At 45.4% G+C, this 22162-nt stretch overlaps 1 protein-coding gene across 1 annotated transcript; it reads left to right on the top strand.

The window, feature by feature from the left end:
• Positions 1–251: 251 nt before the first annotated feature.
• On the top strand, positions 252–19685 carry LOC104508889 (general vesicular transport factor p115-like; the record flags this gene model as incomplete). The annotated part of the gene is given in 17 exon segments (XM_010150648.1): positions 252–430; positions 1811–1916; positions 1919–1941; positions 2367–2455; positions 3679–3833; positions 4077–4288; positions 8857–8967; positions 9608–9726; positions 10126–10307; positions 11127–11248; positions 12235–12373; positions 13624–13787; positions 14894–14983; positions 15764–15850; positions 17438–17533; positions 17974–18189; positions 19608–19685. Coding segments are annotated over 17 exon segments (2168 nt in total), but the record flags the coding sequence as incomplete, so codon positions are not given.
• Between the last annotated feature and the right edge of the window lie 2477 nt (positions 19686–22162).

The raw sequence follows: 22162 nt of genomic DNA, 5'->3' as shown, positions 1-22162 counted from the left end.
AGCCAGAGTTAAACCATGACAATCAACATTTGTATTTAATTTAGACTGACAAAGGTTAGTCAAAACATAATCAAAGGATTATGTTTTCATGCATGAGGTTCACAGTTCTTGATCCAAATCTGATGTTTGTTAAGAATGAAGAGTTTGGAAGTGTGTGCTCTGTTCCATCTAGAACATCCTTAGTGCATGGAGAAACTAGTTTTCCACTTGTCACCTTTTGATTAATCTTTTGGTGGTTTTGGTCTCGCCAGGAATAGTAGTGGAAGACTGTCTCCTCCTATTACAAAACTTGCTGAAGAATAATAATTCCAATCAGAATTTCTTCAAAGAAGGTTCGTACATTCAGCGTATGAAGCCTTGGTTTGAAGTCGGCGATGACAACTGTGGGTGGTCTGCGCAGAAAGTAACTAATCTTCACCTGATGCTGCAGGTAAAACACTTCATCCCAAGTTCCAGTGTCAGCACTTGTTCAGCTCCCACAGTGACGAGCAAGTGCAATGTGGCAGTTAACTCTGAAACCCACGTGTTGTCTTTAGCTCAGAACTAGGTACCAGCATTCCTGGAATGTACTGCTGGCAGCACAAACGCTGCTGACAAATTGTGACTTTGTGATGGCTGGTGTGTTGCATCACTTCATTGTGTAACTAAAGATGTTACTGGCCCTTCCAGTACCTGAAGGGGCCTACGAGGAAGCTGGGGGGGACTTTTTACAAGGGCCTGTAGTGACAGGACAAGGGGTAACGGGTTTAAATTGAAAGTGGGGAGGTTTAGATTGGATATCAGGAAGAAGTTCTTCCCAGAGAGGGTGGGGAGGCACTGGGACAGGTTTCCCAGAGAAGCTGTGGATGCCCCACCCCTGGAAGTGTTCAAGGCCAGGCTGGATGAGGCTTTGAGCAACCTGGTCTAGTGGAAGGTGTCCCTGCCCATGGCAGGGGGGTTGGAACTGGATGGTCTTTAATGTCCCTTCCAACCCAAACCGTTCTGTGATTCTGTGTAACAGTGATCTAGATGAAATACATAATGAGGGGTGTTCTGTTCAAGAATCCTTCTGTATGAATTCAGGTAATTCAGGTGTGGCTGTGGTGCATTGACCGAGTTCCAGCAGCTGCCTTCACTGTGGGTAATGATTGATTGTTGGGTATCTTCCCTCCTCCTTGTCTCTCCAAAAAAATAGAATAGACCAGAATAGACAACCTGGTCTAGTGGAAGGTGTCCCTGCCCATGGCAGGAGGGTTGGAACTAGATGATCTTTAAGGTCCCTTCCAACCCAAACCATTCTGTTGATTCTATTATTTCAGTTGAAAGGGGTCTACAATGACAATGTAGTTCAACTGCCTGACCACTCCAGTGCTGACCAAAAGTTAGAGCGTGGTTTTGAGGGCATTGTCCAAATGGCGTTTGAACAATGGCAGGCTCAGGGCATCGACCACTCCTCTGGGAAGCCTGTTGAAATAAGGGTTTCCTGTTCTGGGGCACTTGGTGTGGAAGCTGAATGCTAATGATGGAGTTTGTCACTTTCTGAAATGTGTAGTTCTGACAACTGGTGAGCCAAATAATAAAATATTCTCATCGCTTAGGTGCAACATTTGCGGTAGAGTCAGATATTTGAAGATTTGAGAGGGTTTCGCTGTACTCAAAGTCAACGTCCATGTGTAGTAATGAGATGAACGTGCTGTTTAATTGTTGTCTTCTATCACCATTTTTAGGAGCAGTTGTATTTCATGGTTAAACTTCAAATGGGTGAATTTTTGTTCTGCATTTCAGAAAGTCTCAGGCTCCCTTCACACAGAAACATTTCTTTCTTTCCTAGCTTGTGCGGGTACTCGTGTCTCCCACAAACCCCCCTGGTGCTACCAGCAGCTGTCAGAAGGCCATGTTTCACTGTGGGTTGCTACAGCAGCTCTGCACGATCTTTTTTTTCCTGCTGACATCCTGACAGAAGTAAGAGGGAGGGGCTAGATGGAGGGATGGGGGAAACTACATGAGGGAAAGCAGGGGTCTACAGGGATAACCGAGGCAAACGGAGGTGGTAGTATTTGTGAAGAATGTCGTTCCTGTGCCAGAGATGTCACCTTCCTGTGTGGGTGTGCTGGTTTTGGTTGGGGTAAAGTTAATTTTCCTTACAGTAGCTAGTGTGAGACTGTGTTTTGCATTTGTGCTGAGAAGAATGTTGATAGTGTGTTCTTAACACGCTGATGTTAATTGTTTTGGATTTCAGTAGGAATGGCTTTGACTAAATGGTGAGACTTGGTGTGTATTTCTTGACACTATGCTGTCATTATCTTGAATAATTTTGAGTGATGTGGATAGTAGATCATGGCTCACATTTAACTATCCTCTTTTTTTTTTCTTTACCCTTCCTGTAGACCATAAATACTGTATCAGAGGTCATTCGAGGATGCCAGATGAATCAAGACTACTTTGCCTCTGTAAATGCACCTTCTAATCCACCGAGGTAGAGGAAGAAAAGTGTTTAGCTCTGTTAGGTAATGATGTATTGGTCTGGGCATTGGCAGTCTAATCCACAGGACTGTTTAAATGCAGAGTTGGGAATTATGATAGACAGCAACGGCTTCGAGTTTACGTTGGTGTATTAGATAATAGCATGAAGGTGTCAGGTGTGTTTCCATAGAGATGAGCCCTTGAAATGGTTGTTGTGGGTTTTTTTGTTTTGGTTTTTTTTTGTTATGTGGTACCTGAAAAAATAGTTGAGAAATTCCTAGACTGGGACAAGCTGCCACTGTCAGCCAGAGGACAGTCTACAGAAGGATCTAGAGGCTAGGAAAATAGGCAGGTCATTGATATTTACTCAGGCTGGGGAATGGTGAGTGTTAGCTTAATGAGCTCTTAATCTCAACATTTGAAAATAGGTGAGTCCAGAGGAGGCCACGGAGATGCTCCGAGGGCTGGAGCCCCTCTGCCATGGGGACAGGCTGGGAGAGTTGGGCTTGTTCAGCCTGGAGAAGAGAAGGCTCCGGGGAGACCTTATTGCACCTTCCAGTACCTGAAGGGGCTACAAGGAAGCTGGGGGGGACTTTTTACAAGGGCCTGTAGTGACAGGACAAGGGGTAACGGGTTTAAATTGAAAGTGGGGAGGTTTAGATTGGATGTCAGGAAGAAGTTCTTCCTGGAGAGGGTGATGAGGCAGTGGGACAGGTTGCCCAGAGAAGCTGTGGATGCCCCATCCCTGGAAGTGTCCAAGGCCAGGCTGGATGAGGCTTGGAGCAACCTGGTCTAGTGGAAGGTGTCCCTGCCCATGGCGGGGGGGTTGGGACATCTTGGTCTTTAAGGTCCCTTCCAACCCAAACCGTTCTGTGATTCTATGAATATGAGGGTGAGGGTAGAAAAAGACCGTTGTGTGTTACACATTGTGAGTGGCCTTATGAGGCATTTTCTGTAGAATTATTGGAGCGAGGAGGGAGCAACGGGGGACTTGATGGGAAATAAAAATACTGCGGAAGAACATGGGCTCGTTGCAGTCCCGTATAATGAATCTACAGGTTGGTTTTAACTAACCGAAAAACTGTGGTGTTAAAAGCAAAGGGTTTAGGGAAATGTTTGAAATGGTAATAGATGGAGCAGGCAAAAGTCTCTCTTTTTACACTCCAAATGGTGTATCTGCCGTTGTCTTCGTTCATGACTTTGTCCTAACGGTTTTTCTCTTTCCTTTCCAAACAGGCCTGCAATTGTCGTACTCCTGATGTCCATGGTAAACGAAAGGCAGCCTTTTGTGCTACGTTGTGCTGTTCTCTATTGTTTCCAGTGCTTTCTATACAAAAACCAAAAAGGACAAGGAGAAATCGTCTCAACGCTTCTGCCATCTACTATTGACGGTACGCAAAACCAACATCTCGGCAGGGAGTTGTGAACTGGTGCAAATGTTTAATACGTCAGCTGGTGTCTTCTGCAGAATTATCTACCTGTCGCTGAGTGTCTCATCCAACCAAGATGATTTGTCTTATGATTTCTTTAAACTTGACTAGCTTCATTTTTTCTGAGTTTTAACTGTATGCTGATGTCTTGCTGGTTTTGTGGCTTGTTTCAATCTCACTTGTGCATCTTGGCTGTTCTGGTAGCTACAGGTAACTCGGTCTCAGCTGGTCAGCTGCTCTGCGGGGGCCTTTTTTCCACGGACTCTCTCTCAAACTGGTGTGCCGCTGTGGCCCTGGCCCACGCGTTACAGGAAAACGCCACGCTGAAAGAACAGCTCCTGCGAGTGCAGCTGGCGACGAGCATCGGCAACCCCCCAGTGTCGCTGCTGCAGCAGTGCACCAACATCCTCTCGCAGGTACGGCACCGCCTGCCCCCCGCTTCCGGTTAAAACTGGGTGTCCAGGAAGAATGCTGCTCTTGTGCAGCTGCGTTGCATGAAGACGTGAGTGCTGCCTTAGTGAGAGGGAGGATTCTTTCTCCTGCTGTTTCTTGGCTTTGTTTAATGCAGTCTGTGCTTCATGGGGAGGAGAAAAGCAGTGAATCTTGATTTTTTTTTTTTTTTCATCAGCGATTGCTGCTTGATGTTAACCCACTTTGAGTAGGCAGAGGGTCCTAAAGCATCTAGAATCACAGAATGGTTTGGGTTGGAAGGGACCTTAAAGACCATCCAGTTCCAACCCCCCTGCCATGGGCAGGGACACCTTCCACTAGACCAGGTTGCTCCAAGCCTCATCCAGCCTGGCCTTGAACACTTCCAGGGATGGGGCATCCACAGCTTCTCTGGGCAACCTGTTCCAGTGTCTCACCCCCCTCTCCGGGAAGAATTTCTTCCTGATATCCAATCTAGATCTACCCTCTAAACTTGGTTTAAAAGACAAGGCAAACCGTCAGGATCCCCAGTCACATTTTGTTGCTGAAGAAGCGCCTGGCTGGTGTTTAACCTGTAACTGCTGACTGGAAACACTTTGAAAACGCTAGGCTCTTAGGTATTGATTGTTGTTGGTTTTGCTGTTCAGACCTAAAACCTTTTTTGAACTTGTTAAAAATGTTAACACCTGGCTCTGCAAATGACCAGTTGAGTGAACTTCACCTCGTAGCCCACACTCCTTGAGACTTGGCTTGTTATCATACTTTTCCCTGAATGGTTGTAGTAATGAGGAGCTAGTTAACTCTGGCAGCAGTTACTTTCCCGCAGTTGAGAATAATACCGTAATGCTGGAACTATCAATTCATTCAGGTGAATTTTTTCATCCGCTTTGCCTCAACATAGAGAGTACTGCTTTTTATCCTTTTCCCGGAATTTTTGCCTAAGGTAAACCTGAGTCTCAGTAAAACTGCCTGTGGCTCTTTAGCCCTAAATGCTACAAGGGACTTGGGGGGGTGTTTCTGCAATGTGTGCCACTTGAAGGTTCTCAAAGTAACATGTGTGTAACTTGCAGGGTGATAAGATCGACAGACGGGTATGTATTCTTTGGCACGGCTTTGGCATTTTCTTGCCAAAAGCAGGCCTTTTCCTCTTGTCTTGGGTTTTGCTGGGGAGGTTTTCTTTAACTGCTTTTTGATGTGTTTCCACTTACAGCTTTGTGTTGCCGTTGGGTTTGGGTTTTTTCCTGGCATAACAAGCTCTTTCTGTTATCTCCGGGGGATTCTGTGGCGGTGTTCCACAAAACTATGGGATAAACATCTTGGGTAGCATGGGTGCTTTTTTCCAGTGGGGCAGACTCATTCACTATCCGTTCACCTAACGGATGTGTACGCTTGTAAGAAAAACTACAGCTCTTAGAAGTGCTGTTTTCTCAGACTGGCCTGCAGCAAACAGCTGGTACAAGCTGAAGTGGGAACACGCTGCTGATTTCCTGACTCCTAAAAGACAAAGTGTGTTTAACCTGCCACTTTGTACGTTCCGCTTACCAGTGTTACTTATTTTTAGAGAGGGTGTTTTGGACTGTGTGGAGACCCTTAGGCTGAATATGTTAATTTGACCTCAGAATAGCACGCGGTGCTTGAGAGAATAAATGTGGTTTGCCACTGCTTCCAGCAAATAACGAGTGCTGCAAATGCTGGGTCACACAAGCAAAAGTAACTCTTGCATTTCTGACGAGATAAGCGACGCTTCTACCAGTGCTCTCTTGGAAGCACGAGCTCTGCCAGCGTGTCACAGGGCCAGAGTGCCGGTGGTGGTTATTCCTAGTGCATATAAACTGGCTAACAGCACTGGGACAAGAAAAGGCACTTGTAAATGCAAGCGAGGGAGAAAGGGTTTCTAGTACTGTTTGCTTGTTCGACGTGAAGCAAGCATTTCTTTTTCTTCTGTTAGGGAAGAATTGACTCCATCTTTTGACAGTACTGAGCTGGCGCGACCGATGTCTTTGCACAGATAACGGGTGTTGTAGCCATGTCTGTAATTATTCAGTCTGGTTCTGGTCACTCCAAGTAACTTTGTCTGTCCCAGAATATGAAAGCAGTGTTGTCTGGGTACTTACTGGGGGATTAAATGCGCGCTTGGAGCTTGGTGGAGTTGGCCAAGCCAAGCGAACTGCTGTCAGGGTTGCTGAAGATTTTAAAGGTGAGCACAGGAAGGGGCATAGCTTTCCCTTTAGAATGGAAGGACAGGGGAAAAGGTATTCCTGGCAGTTTTGAAGCAGCCTGAGGGGTGAGGGGCAATGAGTGGGGAAAAAGAGGCAGTTTCCCTGTCTGTTGCATAATGGTGCTTGCAGGGCGGGGGACACAGTGCAAGGGTAGAATGTGGATGCTCCATCCTCCGCCCATCCAGCGGATGCCAGGACACTCCATCCTTCAGCGCCGCTGCATTAGCGTCATGTTTCCCCAGAGGGGTTTCTGGGACAGGTTAAGTTACACAGTTGGCAGTGTTGTGAGGTTGTTCCTGCATCTAATCTGGAAGTAATTTGGGCAGAATTAGTGCTTTTACAGTGCTCTTGTGCTAAAGCAGTGCACAACCTTGTCATTTCCAGCATCCCTTTCTACCCAAGTGATCCTGTAGTTCTGCGAGATAGCAGTGAAGAAGCAAATTGCCTGTCCAGAGGCTTCAGCAGAGCAAGCAGGGCCTGTGTGGTCAGCAGGTTCTTCAGCAAAGCTGTTTGACAAGACAGTACTGTTGCAGTTCACCACGCTCGTGTGGTGCGGCGGGTGATTTTCTGTATGAGTTTCTAAGACCTATGATTTGTCACCTCATGTCTTTGTTCACGCTTCACCTGAAGACTGGATTGTGAACACAGTGCTTGGCCTTGCCTAGTGGGTAACCAAAAGTGGGCACCCTGTCTTGCCTTTGTGGGTAAACCTGCTGTATGTTGTCTCTTCGACATGTCTCATCATTAGAATGTCTTGGAAATAAATGTCACTACCCAGTGGAAGGTGGTGATGGGGAAAGCTGAAAGTCCAGAGGAAAGAAGTAGGCGAGAGGATGGTGGAGATTGGTGGGGGCTGGGCAACCTGCAGTGAGGTCTAGGTCAGTGGGAATCGGTTGTGGGATTCAGCTAGAAGGGTGGCAGCAGCGATCTGTGTGTTAACACAACAGCATGACAGGGTCACGACAAACCTGTAGCAAAGACTGAGCGATGGTTGCTATGCAGTACTCCCTGAGACATCGCAGGCAGGTGCTGTGCCACTGGTGATGGCTGGGTTCTCTGCTGTTCTGACACTGCTCACTTGGCTCTCGGGAAGTAATGACCATGATAACGATGAAAGAGGGTCAGACGCTCCCTTTCCACGTGTGCAGCTTCAGGGATGGCTGCCACAGTCTTGATATCTGTAATCGGTGTTTTCCTCCTCTGAGGGGACTGGTTCATCTTAGCGATGGTGGTAGATGGCAGCAAATCGTGGCACCTCAGAAGGAAGTCCTTGAAGGCAGTCTCTGCAGAGCTTGGTGTTCCCTTCCAGAGTTGCTAGACTCCATTCCTGTCTGTCCTGCGGTCTGCAGTGGCAGTTGGGTAGTTGGGAGCCTGCTCCAGAAGCTTTTTGCCAGGCTGCTGCTCACTGGCTGTTGGAATAGGGGTTGTCAGAAGCAAGGATGGAAATTCAGTCTCTCAAGCGCAGTTAGCCCTGAGCACGGGCTCTTTGTTGTTGACAAATACTTCTCTCTTTTGCCACTGTCTTGATCCCTGTGGCCACTTGCTGCAGTGTATTTTCTTGCCCCACCAGCAGTTCTGTATGCCTCATCTTGCCCTCAAGACTTGACTTCAGCTTTGGTCACTTTAGCCAATTTGTTAGGTGCTTGTGTGAGATGTAGTTTTCCGTGCAGGGGATGTTCTTCTAGGTTGCCTTCTGAACATCGACTGTTGGTAGACGTGTGTGCCTGTCGTAACGCTGCTGCGCCCACGGTATCTGCAGTAAAGACAACGGGGACAGAATTGAGGAGACAGTCAATTTGCAGATGAAAACTCATTTTCCCTAGTTAACAAAAACAAACACTGCAGCCAGCATTCCTCTTGCTGGCTTAATGTGCATATTGTCTGAACCAAAAGCCACTCCAGCATTATCTTTCTTTACTTGGAAAATAACGTTACGAACGCATGGCAATTTCTGGTCAGCCAGGGAAGTCTTAGTGAGGCATCACTTCTTCTAGGGAATCCTTACCTGACTCCATTTGCACCTTGTTCCTCTTTACAGGGGTTGTGTATGTTCCTTCACGTTACCCTAGTCTTAATTAGAAACGCAGAACTAATTTGTTATGATTTTATATCAGTGCTAATTTGCATTGAGTCATACATCACATCTGTGTTGCTTGTTTTGCTCTGAAAACAGTTAAATATGAATGGTTTAATACTTGTTTCATCAAAGCACTAAAGCTGTGTTCCGAAAAACTAACGAATGGGTATTTTGAAAGACGTGGGGTTGTTTAATATGGTTTTTAGTATTTTAGTCCTCCATTGTGGAAAGATAATAACAGGGGTTTTATTCTTTTCAGGGCAGCAAAGTGCAGACCAGGGTTGGATTACTGATGTTGCTTTGTACCTGGCTAAGCAGCTGCTCCATTGCTGTCACCCACTTCCTTCACAATCCAGCCAACGTACCTTTTGTATCCTTGACCTGCTGGCGGAGTAGAGCCGCTTGCCTAGAAACGACTTGGATTATCCACGTGGCAGTTGAATGTTTTACCACTTTGCAGGGACGCAGCATGACCTAGAAGAAGATTCACTGGGGTGAGAGGGAGAACCAGCCCGTTGGTGACAGTGCTGTGTGCGCTGACCTGTCGAGGAGATGTGCCTGTAATTACAGTCCAGTGCAGAGCTGCGGTGCTCTGCCAGGCAGGTGCGGTTTTTAGTGCGACAAGCCCACGGGTATTTTTAGTGTTGTTTATGCTTCTACCCAAGAGGTAGGGAGAAAGCTTCCTACTTCAGTTGGAGCTGTGCTTGCTTTTCAGGAACGAGTCTGACTGAAGTACGCAAAGCTGAGCTGTCACCTTATTTAACCCGAAAGTTTGTTTTGGAACAACTCTTCGATTAAGCAGATAAGAATTTTTGGGGAAACCACTGATTACCCAAGTCTTTCAAAACAGGAGCTAGCTTTGTGAGACTCTCAGCAGCCATTTTGCCTGTTTCCTAAACAAGATTCATTTTACACGTGAGAATGATTTTAACTGGAATTTATCTAGGGAAAAGTATGTTACATGTACTGTGCTTATGAAGTGTCTCTAATGTCCTTAACAAGAGCTCTAGCTCACAGGGCAGATAGCTGAAAACCTCGGAGAAGAGGAGCAGCTTGTCCAAGGCCTGTGTGCACTTTTGCTTGGCATTTCCATCTACTACAATGACAATTCCCTTGAAAATTATAGGAAGTAAGTATTATGATGTTGAAATAAGAATAATGCAAGGGGAGGTTCTGTGAATAAGAGATAGTGGTTTAAGAGGCTTTAAAATGAGTGATGCAGTGGAGAATATTTGGTTGAATCTTTTCCATGCATGTTCCTTACAGGATGCAAAATAACCTGCCCACCTCTAGCTAGGCAAAGCAGGTAGTAGTTTTGCGTAGGTATTACGCAAAAAACCACAGGAACCTGTGTATTCCTGGGCTGAGAACAGATGTCACTGCCAACTGAAGAATTTTATCTTGAATGTGAGGCATCTAGTGCAGTAGGACCCGAGCCAGACGGAGTTGTAACTGCGGAAACCCCCTTGAGGGAAGAATGGCTTCATCCTCCTTCAGCTGTTGCACTGTGATTGTTTTCTCCTTCTAGAGAGAAGCTGAAGCAGCTGATAGAGAAGAGGATTGGCAGGGAGAACTTCATTGAGAAGCTTGGCTTCATTAGCAAACATGAACTTTATTCCAGAGCTGCTCAGAAACCACAGCCTAGTTTTTCTAGCCCAGACCACATGATGTTTGATCATGAATTTACGAAGCTTGTAAAGGAATTGGAAGGTGAGATGTTATGCTCATTTCTTTTATTTTTGTGATGAACTGATGACTGAACTACTAAATGTGCTGAACGTAACCTTGTTAAAAATAGTGTGGTGGTACTAAAGTGGAGTATTCTCTAAAAGGTGTTATGGTAATCGCATGCTCAAGCTCCCAGTTCAAGTACTTAGCAAAAACACTCCCAGTACAAGCCAATAATCAGGGCTTGTACTAATTGGATAACTTCACATTCTTAGGTGAAATGATTCTTAATACATGCTGTGAGTTATCACATGCTGGCCAAGAGGTGTTTTTACCTGTGCACACACAGAGATTCAAATACTGAGTACATGAAATGGTCATAGAAGCTTGATTCGTGGAAGTACACATTCTAGGTATTTGTTCTTTCTGAGTCATTAAGAAAAAAATACGAATGCTGAATTTCCTGGCCTGTTAGAGAACAGAGGCTTTCCTTAGTGTTTTCTGTCCTTCACAGAAAAGACAGATTGTCATCATCCTTAACATGTAACTGATGTCCTGCTTGTTAATATTTCCCAGCTACTAATGCAAGTAAAACACACCATTTCTGATAGGAACAACTCAAAACAGCCATTTGTTTCAGAAACTGTGCAAAACAGGAAGTGTGCAAACCTCGCCATAAAAAAAAAAATTGCCATTTCTGATTTTCTTAAACCTTTTTGTGACAATTTCTTTTTTTTTAAAGGGCAGGTTGAATTTCTAATGCCACGAACTCAGTAAAAGTGGGTGAGGCTGTGAGACTGTTGAGGGCAAAAAGAGAGATGTGAACACGGCTTTAGTTGACAGAAACTGTGTTTTTGGCAGGTGTCATAAGTAAAGCTATTTACAAGTCCAGTGAGGAAGATAAAAAGGAGGAGGAGGTCAAGAAGACATTGGAACAGCATGACAACATTGTGACTCACTACAAGAAGGTCATCAGAGAGCAGGTAAGAGGACGTTGGGCTGTACATGTGTCTCCCCAAGTTGTGTGTTCTGGCTTTTGGAGGCACCTCCGTGCAGTTTGATCCCCGGTTCCGTTCCAAAGCTAGTAACAAAGGATTTAGCAATGCAGAAACACTTCTAAAAACACTTAAGCTGAGAATTTTCTGGTTAAACTGAAATGTCAGTATTTAGCATACTGGTTAAGTTTAATTATTTTTCCTGTGATCCATCTGCCCTTTCCTTACGGAGAAGGGTTTCCTTTCAAATGTAGAACTTGCAGCCCTTTGCAACGAGATACAATCCTTAGTTCTGTGCTTTCACCTTTGGGAAGATGACAGATGAAATGGGGCTGAAGGAAGAAGTGAACTCTGACGATGAAGTTTGGGTATAATGGTGGTTGGACTCTCATTTGTCTTTTTGCCAGCCGTAGTTCACTCAGATTGCTGCCATAACTTAGACTGAGAAGTAGAGGAGCTAAGCTAATTAACTTAAATAGCTAATGGGGAACTGAAGCAGGTGGTGTCAGTTCGGGGATGTGGAATGGACACAGAATATAGCAGTGCATTAAAGGGCACTTTTGAACCACCCGAGAGGCTTGACGGAGCGTGTGGTGACTACAATCACCACAACTTCTTTAAAGACCAACGTGGACCAACGTGTGCAGGCTTCAGTGTGATGGAGCAAAATTACAACCATCACATTTCATGCGTTTCTGCTTTCCTTCTCCCTGGTGTGGGGATGCTGGAGGGGTCCCACAAAGATTCAAAGGCATCGGTCTGGTTTGATAAGCTGCTTCTGCCTTTCCCAGGCTTTTTTCCTAGGAGTAGCTATTTAGGTTTGCATAAGGCTGTTCTGCTCACCTCTCACAGGTAGCCCTGACAGTGTGCCTAGCCAGTAGTGTGTAATGGTGGAGTTAAGGTTTTTCTGTCTGTCTTTGCCTTCCTGACAGTATGGTATTTAAAAGTCTTCTGACTTCTTTTACCTTTCACAGGACCAGGAGCTTGAAGAATTAAAACAACGAATTAACACTTTAACATCTCAGAATGAACAGCTCCAAGCAACGGTTACGCAGCAAGTGTCGCAGATCCAGCAGCATAAGGACCAGTACAATCTCCTTAAAGTACAGCTAGGTAGGCTTCAGAAAGAATCATAAGATATGATCTTGCTAGCGCAAAGATCTTGGGTGATTTATGGCACGTCGCGGAACAGCTCCAGCAGACAACCTTCTGTCCCTTCAGGCATGCTGTTGTATGTTCTGCAGCATACAAAAACTTCCCATAGGGAGAAAATACCTATTTTTTGCAGTTGATGTCGAGCATTGTGAACAGTTTTGTTTAAGCATCAGATCAGCTTCATTGTCTAAAAAGACAAGGTTTTGGTTTAAGTGCCTTTAAACCTGCAGAATAAAGCAGCCTGAGAGCTGAGAGGACAGCTTGAAAATGTGATTGAGGTATAATTTGTTCCTGCTTTGTGCTTAAGTCCTGGGTCTCTTGAAATTCACTTCAGAAACTTCAGGAAGAAGTTCTTCACGGAGAGGGTGGTGAGGCACTGGAACAGGTTGCCCAGAGAAGCTGTGGATGCCCCATCCCTGGAAGTCTTCAAGGCCAGGCTGGATGAGGCTTGGAGCAACCTGGTCTAGTGGAAGGGGTCCCTGCCCATGGCAGGGGGGTTGGAACTGGATGGTCTTTAGGGTCCCTTCCACCCCAAACCATTCTGTGATTCTGTAAGAGCTGTAGGAACGTTTGGCTACCAGGGAGCTGCTGGTAGAGGCTTTCTACACATTCGGTTTTTTAGTCCAAAATAGTCTTTGTCTGTTCAGACTTAGAATGTGAACAGATGGGCCACAGTGTGTCCTGAAGTTTGAGTTTGGCAATGAAGGCATTAATTAGGGAAGAATTGTGGAATGGCTGATGGCAAGATGAGGCCTGTCACTGTCATTAGAGAGATTAACTGAATGCTTAAATCAGGGCACTATATTCAAGTTTTTCCGAGGTCAAGATGCCTGATAAGCTGTGGATGACATGATTTCAGAGAGTAATTCTGCCTTCAGGATTATTCACAACGAAAAGTACTAAAGGAAACAATTGTTCTTCCTCTTCAGAATGGTTTGTCTAGGATCTTACCTTGGATGAAGTGAATGACTGAAGCAGCATGCAGGTGCAGCCTCAAATAATACTGGGAGGAGTAGCAAATTAGAGCTTTTTAATCAAATTTTGATAGAGAATTCTTCAACGCTCTGTTTCTGTTCTCGAGTTAGAATGGACTGTATTGCTCTGTGGGGCGTGAGGAGGATGGGCAATAAATACTTCAATTGTTGTGTTTGACTCTAACTTCCAAATGATGTTGGTGTTTGTGACCTTTGTTATAAACTGTCTTTTAGGAAAGGACACTCAGCATCATAATTCCCACAGCGATACGTTTCAGATGAACGGCATTCAGACAGAAGAAGTGAGCAGGTTGAAAGAAGAGTTGGAAGAATGGAAAAGCAAGCATGAACTGCTACAAGGGCAGTTGAGGGAAAGGGATTCTGTGATTGAAAAATTGGTAAGCACTAACTGTCTCAGCAGAGCTTGATGTGGCTTTCAGTTCCTGTTTCCCAATGTACTTTGCCTGTGCAAGCCCTGGTTATGATGGCAGTCGTAACTGATTGCATGCTGGTGACAGGAAGTACAGGGGGAGGTGGCTTGAGCAGAGTGTTCTGCTTCACACTCAAGTAATTTGTGCAGCTGACCTGTTGTACTGTAGAATCTGTTTTTTTAGCATGTTTTGGCTGGGGAAAAATAATGCTGGGTGTCTGTCGTGGTTTAATCCCAGCCAGCAAATAAGTACCACACAGCCGCTCGCTCACCTCCCACCTCCTTCAGTGGAGGAGGAGAATCGGGAGGGAGGTAGTGGATGGAGGTAAGAACAATTTAATAATTGAATATAAAGGAATAAAACAGTGATTCTAACAATACCACTGATAATATGTGATGAAAATAAAACAATGATACAGTTGCTCACCACCTGCTGCCCGATGCCCAGACAGGTCCTGAGTAGCCCAAGAGAGATCGTGCCAGAGCCAGAGCGAGCCCCGTGAGTGAGAGCAACTGAGAAAGCTGACCAGCCAACCATCATGGCTCCTGGCTCACCCCCCAACTTACATACTGAGCGTGACCTTTTATGGAATGAAATGTCCCTTTGGTCAGTTTGGGTCAGCTGTCCTGGCTGTGTCCCTGCCCAGCTTCTTGTAGAGAAGAAGCTGGGAAGGCAGACACGGTATCAGAAACTGAAAAAGTCCTTGACATGGTACAAACACTCCTTAGTAACAACTGAAAACACCGGTGTTGGCAACGTTCTTCTCAGTGCATATCCCAAACACAGCCTCATGCTAGCTGCTGCACAGCTAATTGACTCTGTCCCAGCTAAAACCAGCACAGTGTCTCCTAGCAGCTTACTGGGGGTCATGTCCAAGACATACTCATGGTGGCTGGCTTGTCAGAATGCAGGATGACACATGCTGCTTCTGTTTTGTGCACATCTTACGCGTTTGGATTGGTGAAAGATGCTTTTGCGTCCATGGTGTCCATTTCTTGGCCTGTTTGCACCTTCTCTGCTGGGAACTCTGATCATGTCTCAGTCTATGGCTGATTTTCCTGTTGCTGTTACAGAACTCGTCACAGTTGGAAATGGGAACACCAGAACAGCCTTCACAGACCAGCAAATCCGGTGGCTTGGAGCTCAGTAATGAACTACAGAAGGTCAATTGCATTGTTTCAGTAAAGCTGCAGTGAAGAGTGGTAGCTTGGGATGGGAAGGCAGCTTTCTCAAATGTGAGGGAGGAGCATCGATTCCGGAGCGTGGTGATGTTTTTAATGGCATACCTTTATGTGATGATGGTACTAACCTTGGAGCATCAAACTGCGCATCCAAAACCGAACCAGTTGGTTTTGCTAAGCAGGTTTGAACCAGCAGAAGACACTTCAGCTGACACTTTGGACTTGCAAAATCAGTTTGTCCTTTGCAGAAGATACCTTTAAATTGTGATATGAAAGCTTCTGAGAATTAGATGTACAGCATACAATAGGTGTTTAAATATCTGCAGGTTCAATAATTCAAGCCAGCTGTTGCTCAAAAAATACCTAGCAGAGTTTCTCTGATGAGAGATTTAATAATGCCTAGATTGGTAATTTGTAATGGGCTTCTGCACCAAGAATGGTAATGCGTAGAGGATGCTAATGGGAGTGCTGGTGGTTTGAAACACCTTTATAAACATGACTGAGGCTCGGACAGGGGCCTTGGTTGGGCATTCCGCAGAAAAGAGTTTGCCAGAACAGTGTGGAAAACGGTGCATGTTGCTGAGGAGTTGTGTTTTCTAGAGGAACGGTTGCTGTGCTCTTGTCGACAGAGGCACGGTTCTCCTCTCGTGTCTGCTACTGGGAAGCAATTACTCTGGTAGCATTTAACTTAAGAAAAATTTAATTAACTACCTTGCTTTATCCAATGAAATTAAAAATGTGTTTCATCTTTGTTTCCCAAAGGAATTAGAAGTGCTCAGGAGTCAGCTACAACTACAGTCTGCAGAAATCTCTAAGCTTCAGATGGAGAATCAAAAGCTGCAAGTAATGGTATCAGTGAAAAAGTTCCTTATTTTCTCTTTGGGGACTAAATCTTGAAGACTTCACTTTCCTGCTTATGCTGTCCATAGTTACTGTCCTAAACCAAGCTTGTTTTAAAAATACATAATAGCAAGGGTTTCTAACAGTGTTTTAAATGAAGTCATGTGTTACCTCCATAAATCCTTTGTGAGGAAAGAGGGGGTTTCCAGTCAGGCCTCTGTGAGGCCACTGCTCCTTGGTATTTTTAAACAAAGGAATACCAACTATTGGGTGTTTTAAGCTTATACCCTAATCAAAGAAGATAATCTCTAGTGAGGCACATGCACGACATCATGGATATCAGGGGGATCATTAGCGTTACAAACAGTTGAGGCTGCTGATCTGAAAGTTGACGTGCATTTGAACAGCACACGGTAGGTACATGTGTCTGGGCAGATCTCCAGATGCTTCAGAGCATGTTCTAGCTGTGTACTGAAAAGATTGGCCAGTAAAGCCTTAGAGAAATAGCTACACAGATGCGTGTCCTCAAAACTAGCCGACAGGATTAGGATGTGAATGTTGAGCTAGAGAAGTTACACGGTGAGTTGCCTGAAAACGTTGGTTTCCAGAGCAGAGCTAACCTAAAGCTGCAGGAACATGGGCCACGTGAACAACAGAAAAGATGACAGTGTGTGATGTTTGGTGCTCGGGCATGGCGAGCGTAGCTCCTGTGTGCCTTGCTTGACAACTCTGCTGTTGTGAAGACAGGACAAAGCCGGACTGGCTTGAATCCTTGCTTCTGGCTGGTTTGTTCCGACTTGCGCACCAAATTCTCATTTCGGTATTGCAAGAAAGAGGACTTGTGTGGTGAAAATACCAAGTTTAATGTACAGATCATCTGAGAGAGGAAGGCTTCCAACACTTGCGCTGTCCAAAGGCTCAGCTGCTGTGATACACGGTGCCGTTGCACTTGTTGGCCGTGTGTGCTTATGGGGCGGAAGCACCTTCAAGTGTTCTGTGCCGACACCAGCTGTCAGACCACCTCACTGCCATCCTGCAGACTGCCTGCCTTTCCTACAGCTTTGACTGAAACATGGTGTAATTGGAGAAGCAATTGTCTTGATTTCTTGCTGTGTAGCCGTTTCAGCTTAAAGACAGCTGCCACGCTTGGGAAATAATAACTGCGGGTAGGACTGGATGAGACTAAAGTATTGCTATTTTTAGTAATCGCGTATAAAGATTCGGGTGTTTAGCCTAGTAAAGAAAAAAAAGTCTTTAGCGCTTATGAAGCATCTGAGTGAAGGCTGGTGGTCTGGAATACACAGGGTCTGCCTAGAAAAAAACATAACGGTCTCTTTAGAGTGCAAATTCTGTGAAATGAGGGTTTCATCTTGTCTTACCCTTTTTGTGTGTACGTGCATGTATGCTTACTGAGACCCCGGGAAGCATAGATCTGTTCCCTGATGCCTTGCAGCGCAGGATGTATGTAACTACCACACCTTGTCTGCTCTGTAAGAAGAAAATAGGCTTTTAAATTCCACAACTGTGTAACATCTTTGGTTGCTGTGTCTGTATGCAAAGCATTCGGTGCTCTGACACTGAATTTCTTGTCCACAGAATACAACCGCAGATCCTGTGCTAGGAGATGGTGCGACAGCAGCAAACAGCTCTGAACTGGAGGGACGACTTCAGCAAGAAATAAAAGAACTGGAGGTTGGTAGTGGATGAACACCGAGTCACTTGATACTCAGCCTTCAGTTAGGAGGAATTCTACAGCAGGAAAGGCTTTGGGTGGAAGGGGTTTGTTTCCTCAGCATCTTAAGTGTTTCAGGCTGGATGTATCTCCTCTGTTTTTTGCTCGGGAAATGCAGGCTGTGTCTGCCTGTAAAGAGCTGGTAAGGACAGTGTAGGAGATGGCCGTAGTCTGACATGGGCAATCCAGTCTGGCTGGGAGGAAGGTAGCTACTGTTAAGACTTTTACCTTATTCCTGGATGGCAGTAAGTTTGGTTAAGGAAGTGTGTGGGAGCAAGGCCACAGGGCACTTGGTGGGGTTGGAGCTGTTATGGGTAGTATGGAATATGTTTGTAGGAAACAAGGCTCCAGCTGTTCCTGTGCTTACGGTGTAACGATGTGTGATTTTTCCTGTTGCTAGAGTGAAGTCAAAGCCCTTTCCGAGGAAAAAGAGTCACTAAAACAGCACTTGGATTCATCCAGTAGTACGGTTGCTATCTTGCAAGATGAGAAAAGTAAACTTCAGCAAGAAGTTGCAGAATCAAAGAAAGAACAGGATGATCTTCTGGTGCTGTTGGCTGACCAGGATCAGAAACTCTCTGCACTGAAGATCAAATTGAAGGATCTTGGTGTACCGGTGAGCAAAACAACGGGTGAAGTGAGTTCTCAGATCCGAGGCAGGTCTGAACAGTCTGGGTATGGCAACGCTTGATCCAGTTAGTCTGGTGAGGCATCTTTCTATAATTAGGTGGCTGTTGAATCTACTGGGGTGGCTTCCTGAACTTATATTGGCAGCCACCAATAAATGATGACAACTGACTGGTGAAAGCAGTGCTCGGCGTAGGGATGTTGAGAACTGCCTGCCAAACTCCCATGAGGAAAAATACTTGTCATGAATGTGTGTGCAACAGCACCTGACCACGTGCCTGGCCTTGCTGCAGCTTGTCCTGGCTGCCAGGTGGAAAGAAGATGATGGCCGCGCTGTTTTCCTAAGGGATTGTTCCACAGATAAGTGATAACTTTAGTCTGCTCCCTCAGCAGCACTGCAGACTGTTAGGGCAGTTTCTGGGAGCCTTGACTTCTGGGCAGTTCCTTAGAAAGATCCTTGTGACTCGCAGCTGGACGTGTGACTGTGAGGTGGATGTAACTAGTTGTAGTGCTGCAGTTACTGAGGCTGAACACAAAGTTGGAGCCTGGGTTTCCTGTCAGGGGGCAATCAGTCTGTCATTTATGCAGTCCTTAACTATCAAAATGTAATCCTTCCTTTAACAGTCATCTGGTTTACCTTCAGCTGCAGAAACAGGGTTTTAAAGAGTCTGTGGTGGGCAGAGGCACTATTTGTATGGAAAACTACTTGTAGCAAGTGTAAGTCCTGTAAACTATTTGTATGGAAAACTACTTGTAGCAAGTGTAGGTCCTGTGTGACTGAGCAGTCTTTGAGTCTGTTGACTTGTAAATGACTTGAATAGGGAGCAGGTACCCTAGGAGACGCGAGCAGCTTCGCTGGTGGCATCGCAGAGTGCTGGGACATGGGTGTTTTCCTCCTCAGCCTGTTGGGCGAAGGACGCGAGTCGCTCGGCTGCATGGGTGGAAAACTACTTGTAGCAAGTGTAGGTCCTGTGTGACTGAGCAGTCTTTGAGTCTGTTGACTTGTAAATGACTTGAATAGGGAGCAGGTACCCTAGGAGACGCGAGCAGCTTCGCTGGTGGCATCGCAGAGTGCTGGGACATGGGTGTTTTCCTCCTCAGCCTGTTGGGCGAAGGACGCGAGTCGCTCGGCTGCATGGGAAGGTGAAGCGCGTGCGAAGCTGCTTGAGGGCAGAACTGATGGTGCTGAACAGGCTGTTGTTCCCAGTCGTCAGCCATCCTTAGAGAAGTTAAGAACTGTGTGACGTGACAGGATGATAGTTGCCTTCATTAAGCGCTAATTGATTCAGCAGCATCGTTTTCATTAGCCTTAAGCTCATTTTCACTCCCTCAGTGTTTGTCTTGCCCTCAGAGGTTGAATCAGAGTAAGGGATGTTACTGCTCACCACTGATCTCTCTTAATTTCAGGTTGAAGATGAAGATGATATTGAATCTGGAGATCAAGGGGATGAAGATGAGGATGGGGATGAAGAGGAGCAAGACTAGAATGCTGTTGTGTCTTACCATGAAATCCAGATTGCGTCGTTGTTGGGAGAAAAAAATAAACCCATTATTGGTAACAAAGCAGAGCATCTGCTTATGAGAAGCAGATGGGAAAAGGGCAACCGTGGGACTAGTTATAAGTTACTGAAGTGTTTGAAAACCCTTCGTACTAGGTAAAGCAAAGAAAAATCACAGTTTAAGTTCTACATGAGTATCCCAAATTCTACTTGTTTAGAAGTTGCTTTAGACACGGTTTAAAGCGTGGGGATGACAGTGTTTCTGCCTCAGTTCATTGTCATTGCCAGAAGTTCTGTGCATTTGTCTATGGTTTTAACCTTCTGGAACTCTTAACGTAATTAAATACAAAGTATTTGGTTTAACATCTGTCAAATGGAATCATTGCCCCTGCCTTCAGCATGGAGCTCCAGCGTAATTCCTGGCTTCCCTTAAAGAGCAGTGGTGAGGGGGAAGGGCTGGTGCCGGCCTCACGGGCTGGTTCTCCAGGGGCGAATGGACCTGCACAGCATCGAGTGCCTTGACACCTGATACGGCTGCATTTGGAACCTCCCGGGGGGAACTGCAGTGCTTTGCTGGTGACGGGGAAGAGGTTTCCTGGAAACCTGCGCAAGAAAGGTAGCGTTTTTAGGAGGAATCTCAGCGGAAAAGCAAAGACCAGTACGCTCTTTCTAAAGATCTGATGTGCTACCAAGTTAGCATAAAACCAAGTGAAAATCTTGACTACTTCAGTAAGGAAATGAAAACTACTATGATTTATATAACTTATTGGCTCTTGATGAGTGAATAAAAGGTAAAATTTTAAAAGAAAAAGCTGAATAGAGTAAATGCATCGATTTCATTTTTTGGTAATAAAAATAGGTATGTCCACTTAGTTCTCATTCGTTTAATTCTCTTGTCCTGTGTTCATAAAATATACATGTGAAACTGTCTAAAACCAGTCTAGGGTGGCAGATGATAGTAACAGTGTACCAGGTACGGGGACGGTCATCACACAGGTATAACGCTGCTGGTTCAGTTTTTTCTCCTCAGCAATAAGGACTTCAGTAGCTGCTTAAATTCCTTAGAACCTTTTTAAAAACTGCAGTCATTCCTTAATCAAATGATAATTTGAGGGAGAGCAGGACAGACTTCTTCCAAGTCACCTCATACACTCAATGGGTGTTTAAATTGTTGGAAGAAGTTTAAATGAGCTCCATTCTTGCATTCCGTCCTCGAGCACGTTTGTTTGGAAGTGGCAGGGGGGAAGAGCAAGGATGAGAAACAATGGTAGAAGAGAAGCTGAAACACTGTGCGATGCTGGGGGCTTACTTCCATACCACAGGGCCTCATTCTTACCTTCAGTGTGACTTGCTTTCTGCTGAACACTGCATGTCAGGCAGGAGCTGAGAGCAGTCAGCTCACAGCTGCTGTCTGTCCACCTTCTCTTTTTCTGTGCAAAAGCCAAGAATGAGGGCAGAAGCATGCAGGCCCCAGAAGGCTATTGTCGATGGCTTTGCCATGTTTAGTTCTGCAGTAAGGGTTTCAGGTAGATTTCTCGATAAGAGTACTTTGATTCTGAGGTAGTGTGTACATATATATGCTTTTTAAGACAGGAGAGGCACAAGCTGCAAGTCAAAAAGCCAGTGCAGAAGGCCTGAAGTCTTCCTGCTGCTTGTTCAGGGATGTGAACAAGTTCTACAAGAATTGACAGCTCTGCTGCTTGCCAACCCTCATTGCAAACACACTGCGTGAGTTCAGCCCAACGCAGCGACTCAGACAAACCTCTTCCTCCTATGACTGTCCTCTTGCCATGGAACAAGAAAGAAGGTATCTCATGACCACTGTGTCTGTAGAAGGTGGGACAAGTGTCTTTGACAGCTGGCAGGTCTTGATTTCTGCCCACCCCCAGGGCAAAGGGGAGTAGTGAAGGTTACTTGCTTTGCCAAGGCTTCTCTGGAGCTTGTGTGTCTGACTGGAGTGAGTGATACATGGCTTTTCCATAATAAAAAGCGTAACTTAATGCCTGAGCTTTTCGTGTTGGGCCTTGCAGGTGAAGTTGGTGAAATGGTACGCTACCACCCTTACTCACAGATACTACAGTCACAGGATGGGGTTATTGTAAATAGCAGGGGAATTTCAGTACCCAACTCCCACTGTGTGCATGGGCATAGTCTGGTATTTCTTGTCCCTCGAACATTCTGACGTGACTAGGGTTCTCCTTCAGGCAGGATGGGAGTCTTTAAGCATGGTGTCTGTAATCTGTTAAATAACAAAACTAATTTATATCTGGACTTCACAGTGTGGGGTTTATATAATCATTTGAGAGGTCAGGTTCTCTAACGTTCATGTTAGGTTAGACTTGCCTAAATTGTATTTTGTCATCACGATCATAGAATCACAGAACGGTTTGGGTTGGAAGGGACCTTAAAGACCATCCAGTTCCAACCCCCCTGCCATGGGCAGGGACACCTTCCACTAGACCA

This window comes from Eurypyga helias, unplaced genomic scaffold (assembly GCF_000690775.1).
Source record: "Eurypyga helias isolate BGI_N326 unplaced genomic scaffold, ASM69077v1 scaffold15444, whole genome shotgun sequence".
In the NCBI taxonomy this organism is placed as follows: domain Eukaryota; kingdom Metazoa; phylum Chordata; class Aves; order Eurypygiformes; family Eurypygidae; genus Eurypyga; species Eurypyga helias.
This window is presented reverse-complemented; position numbering and strand designations above follow the sequence as displayed.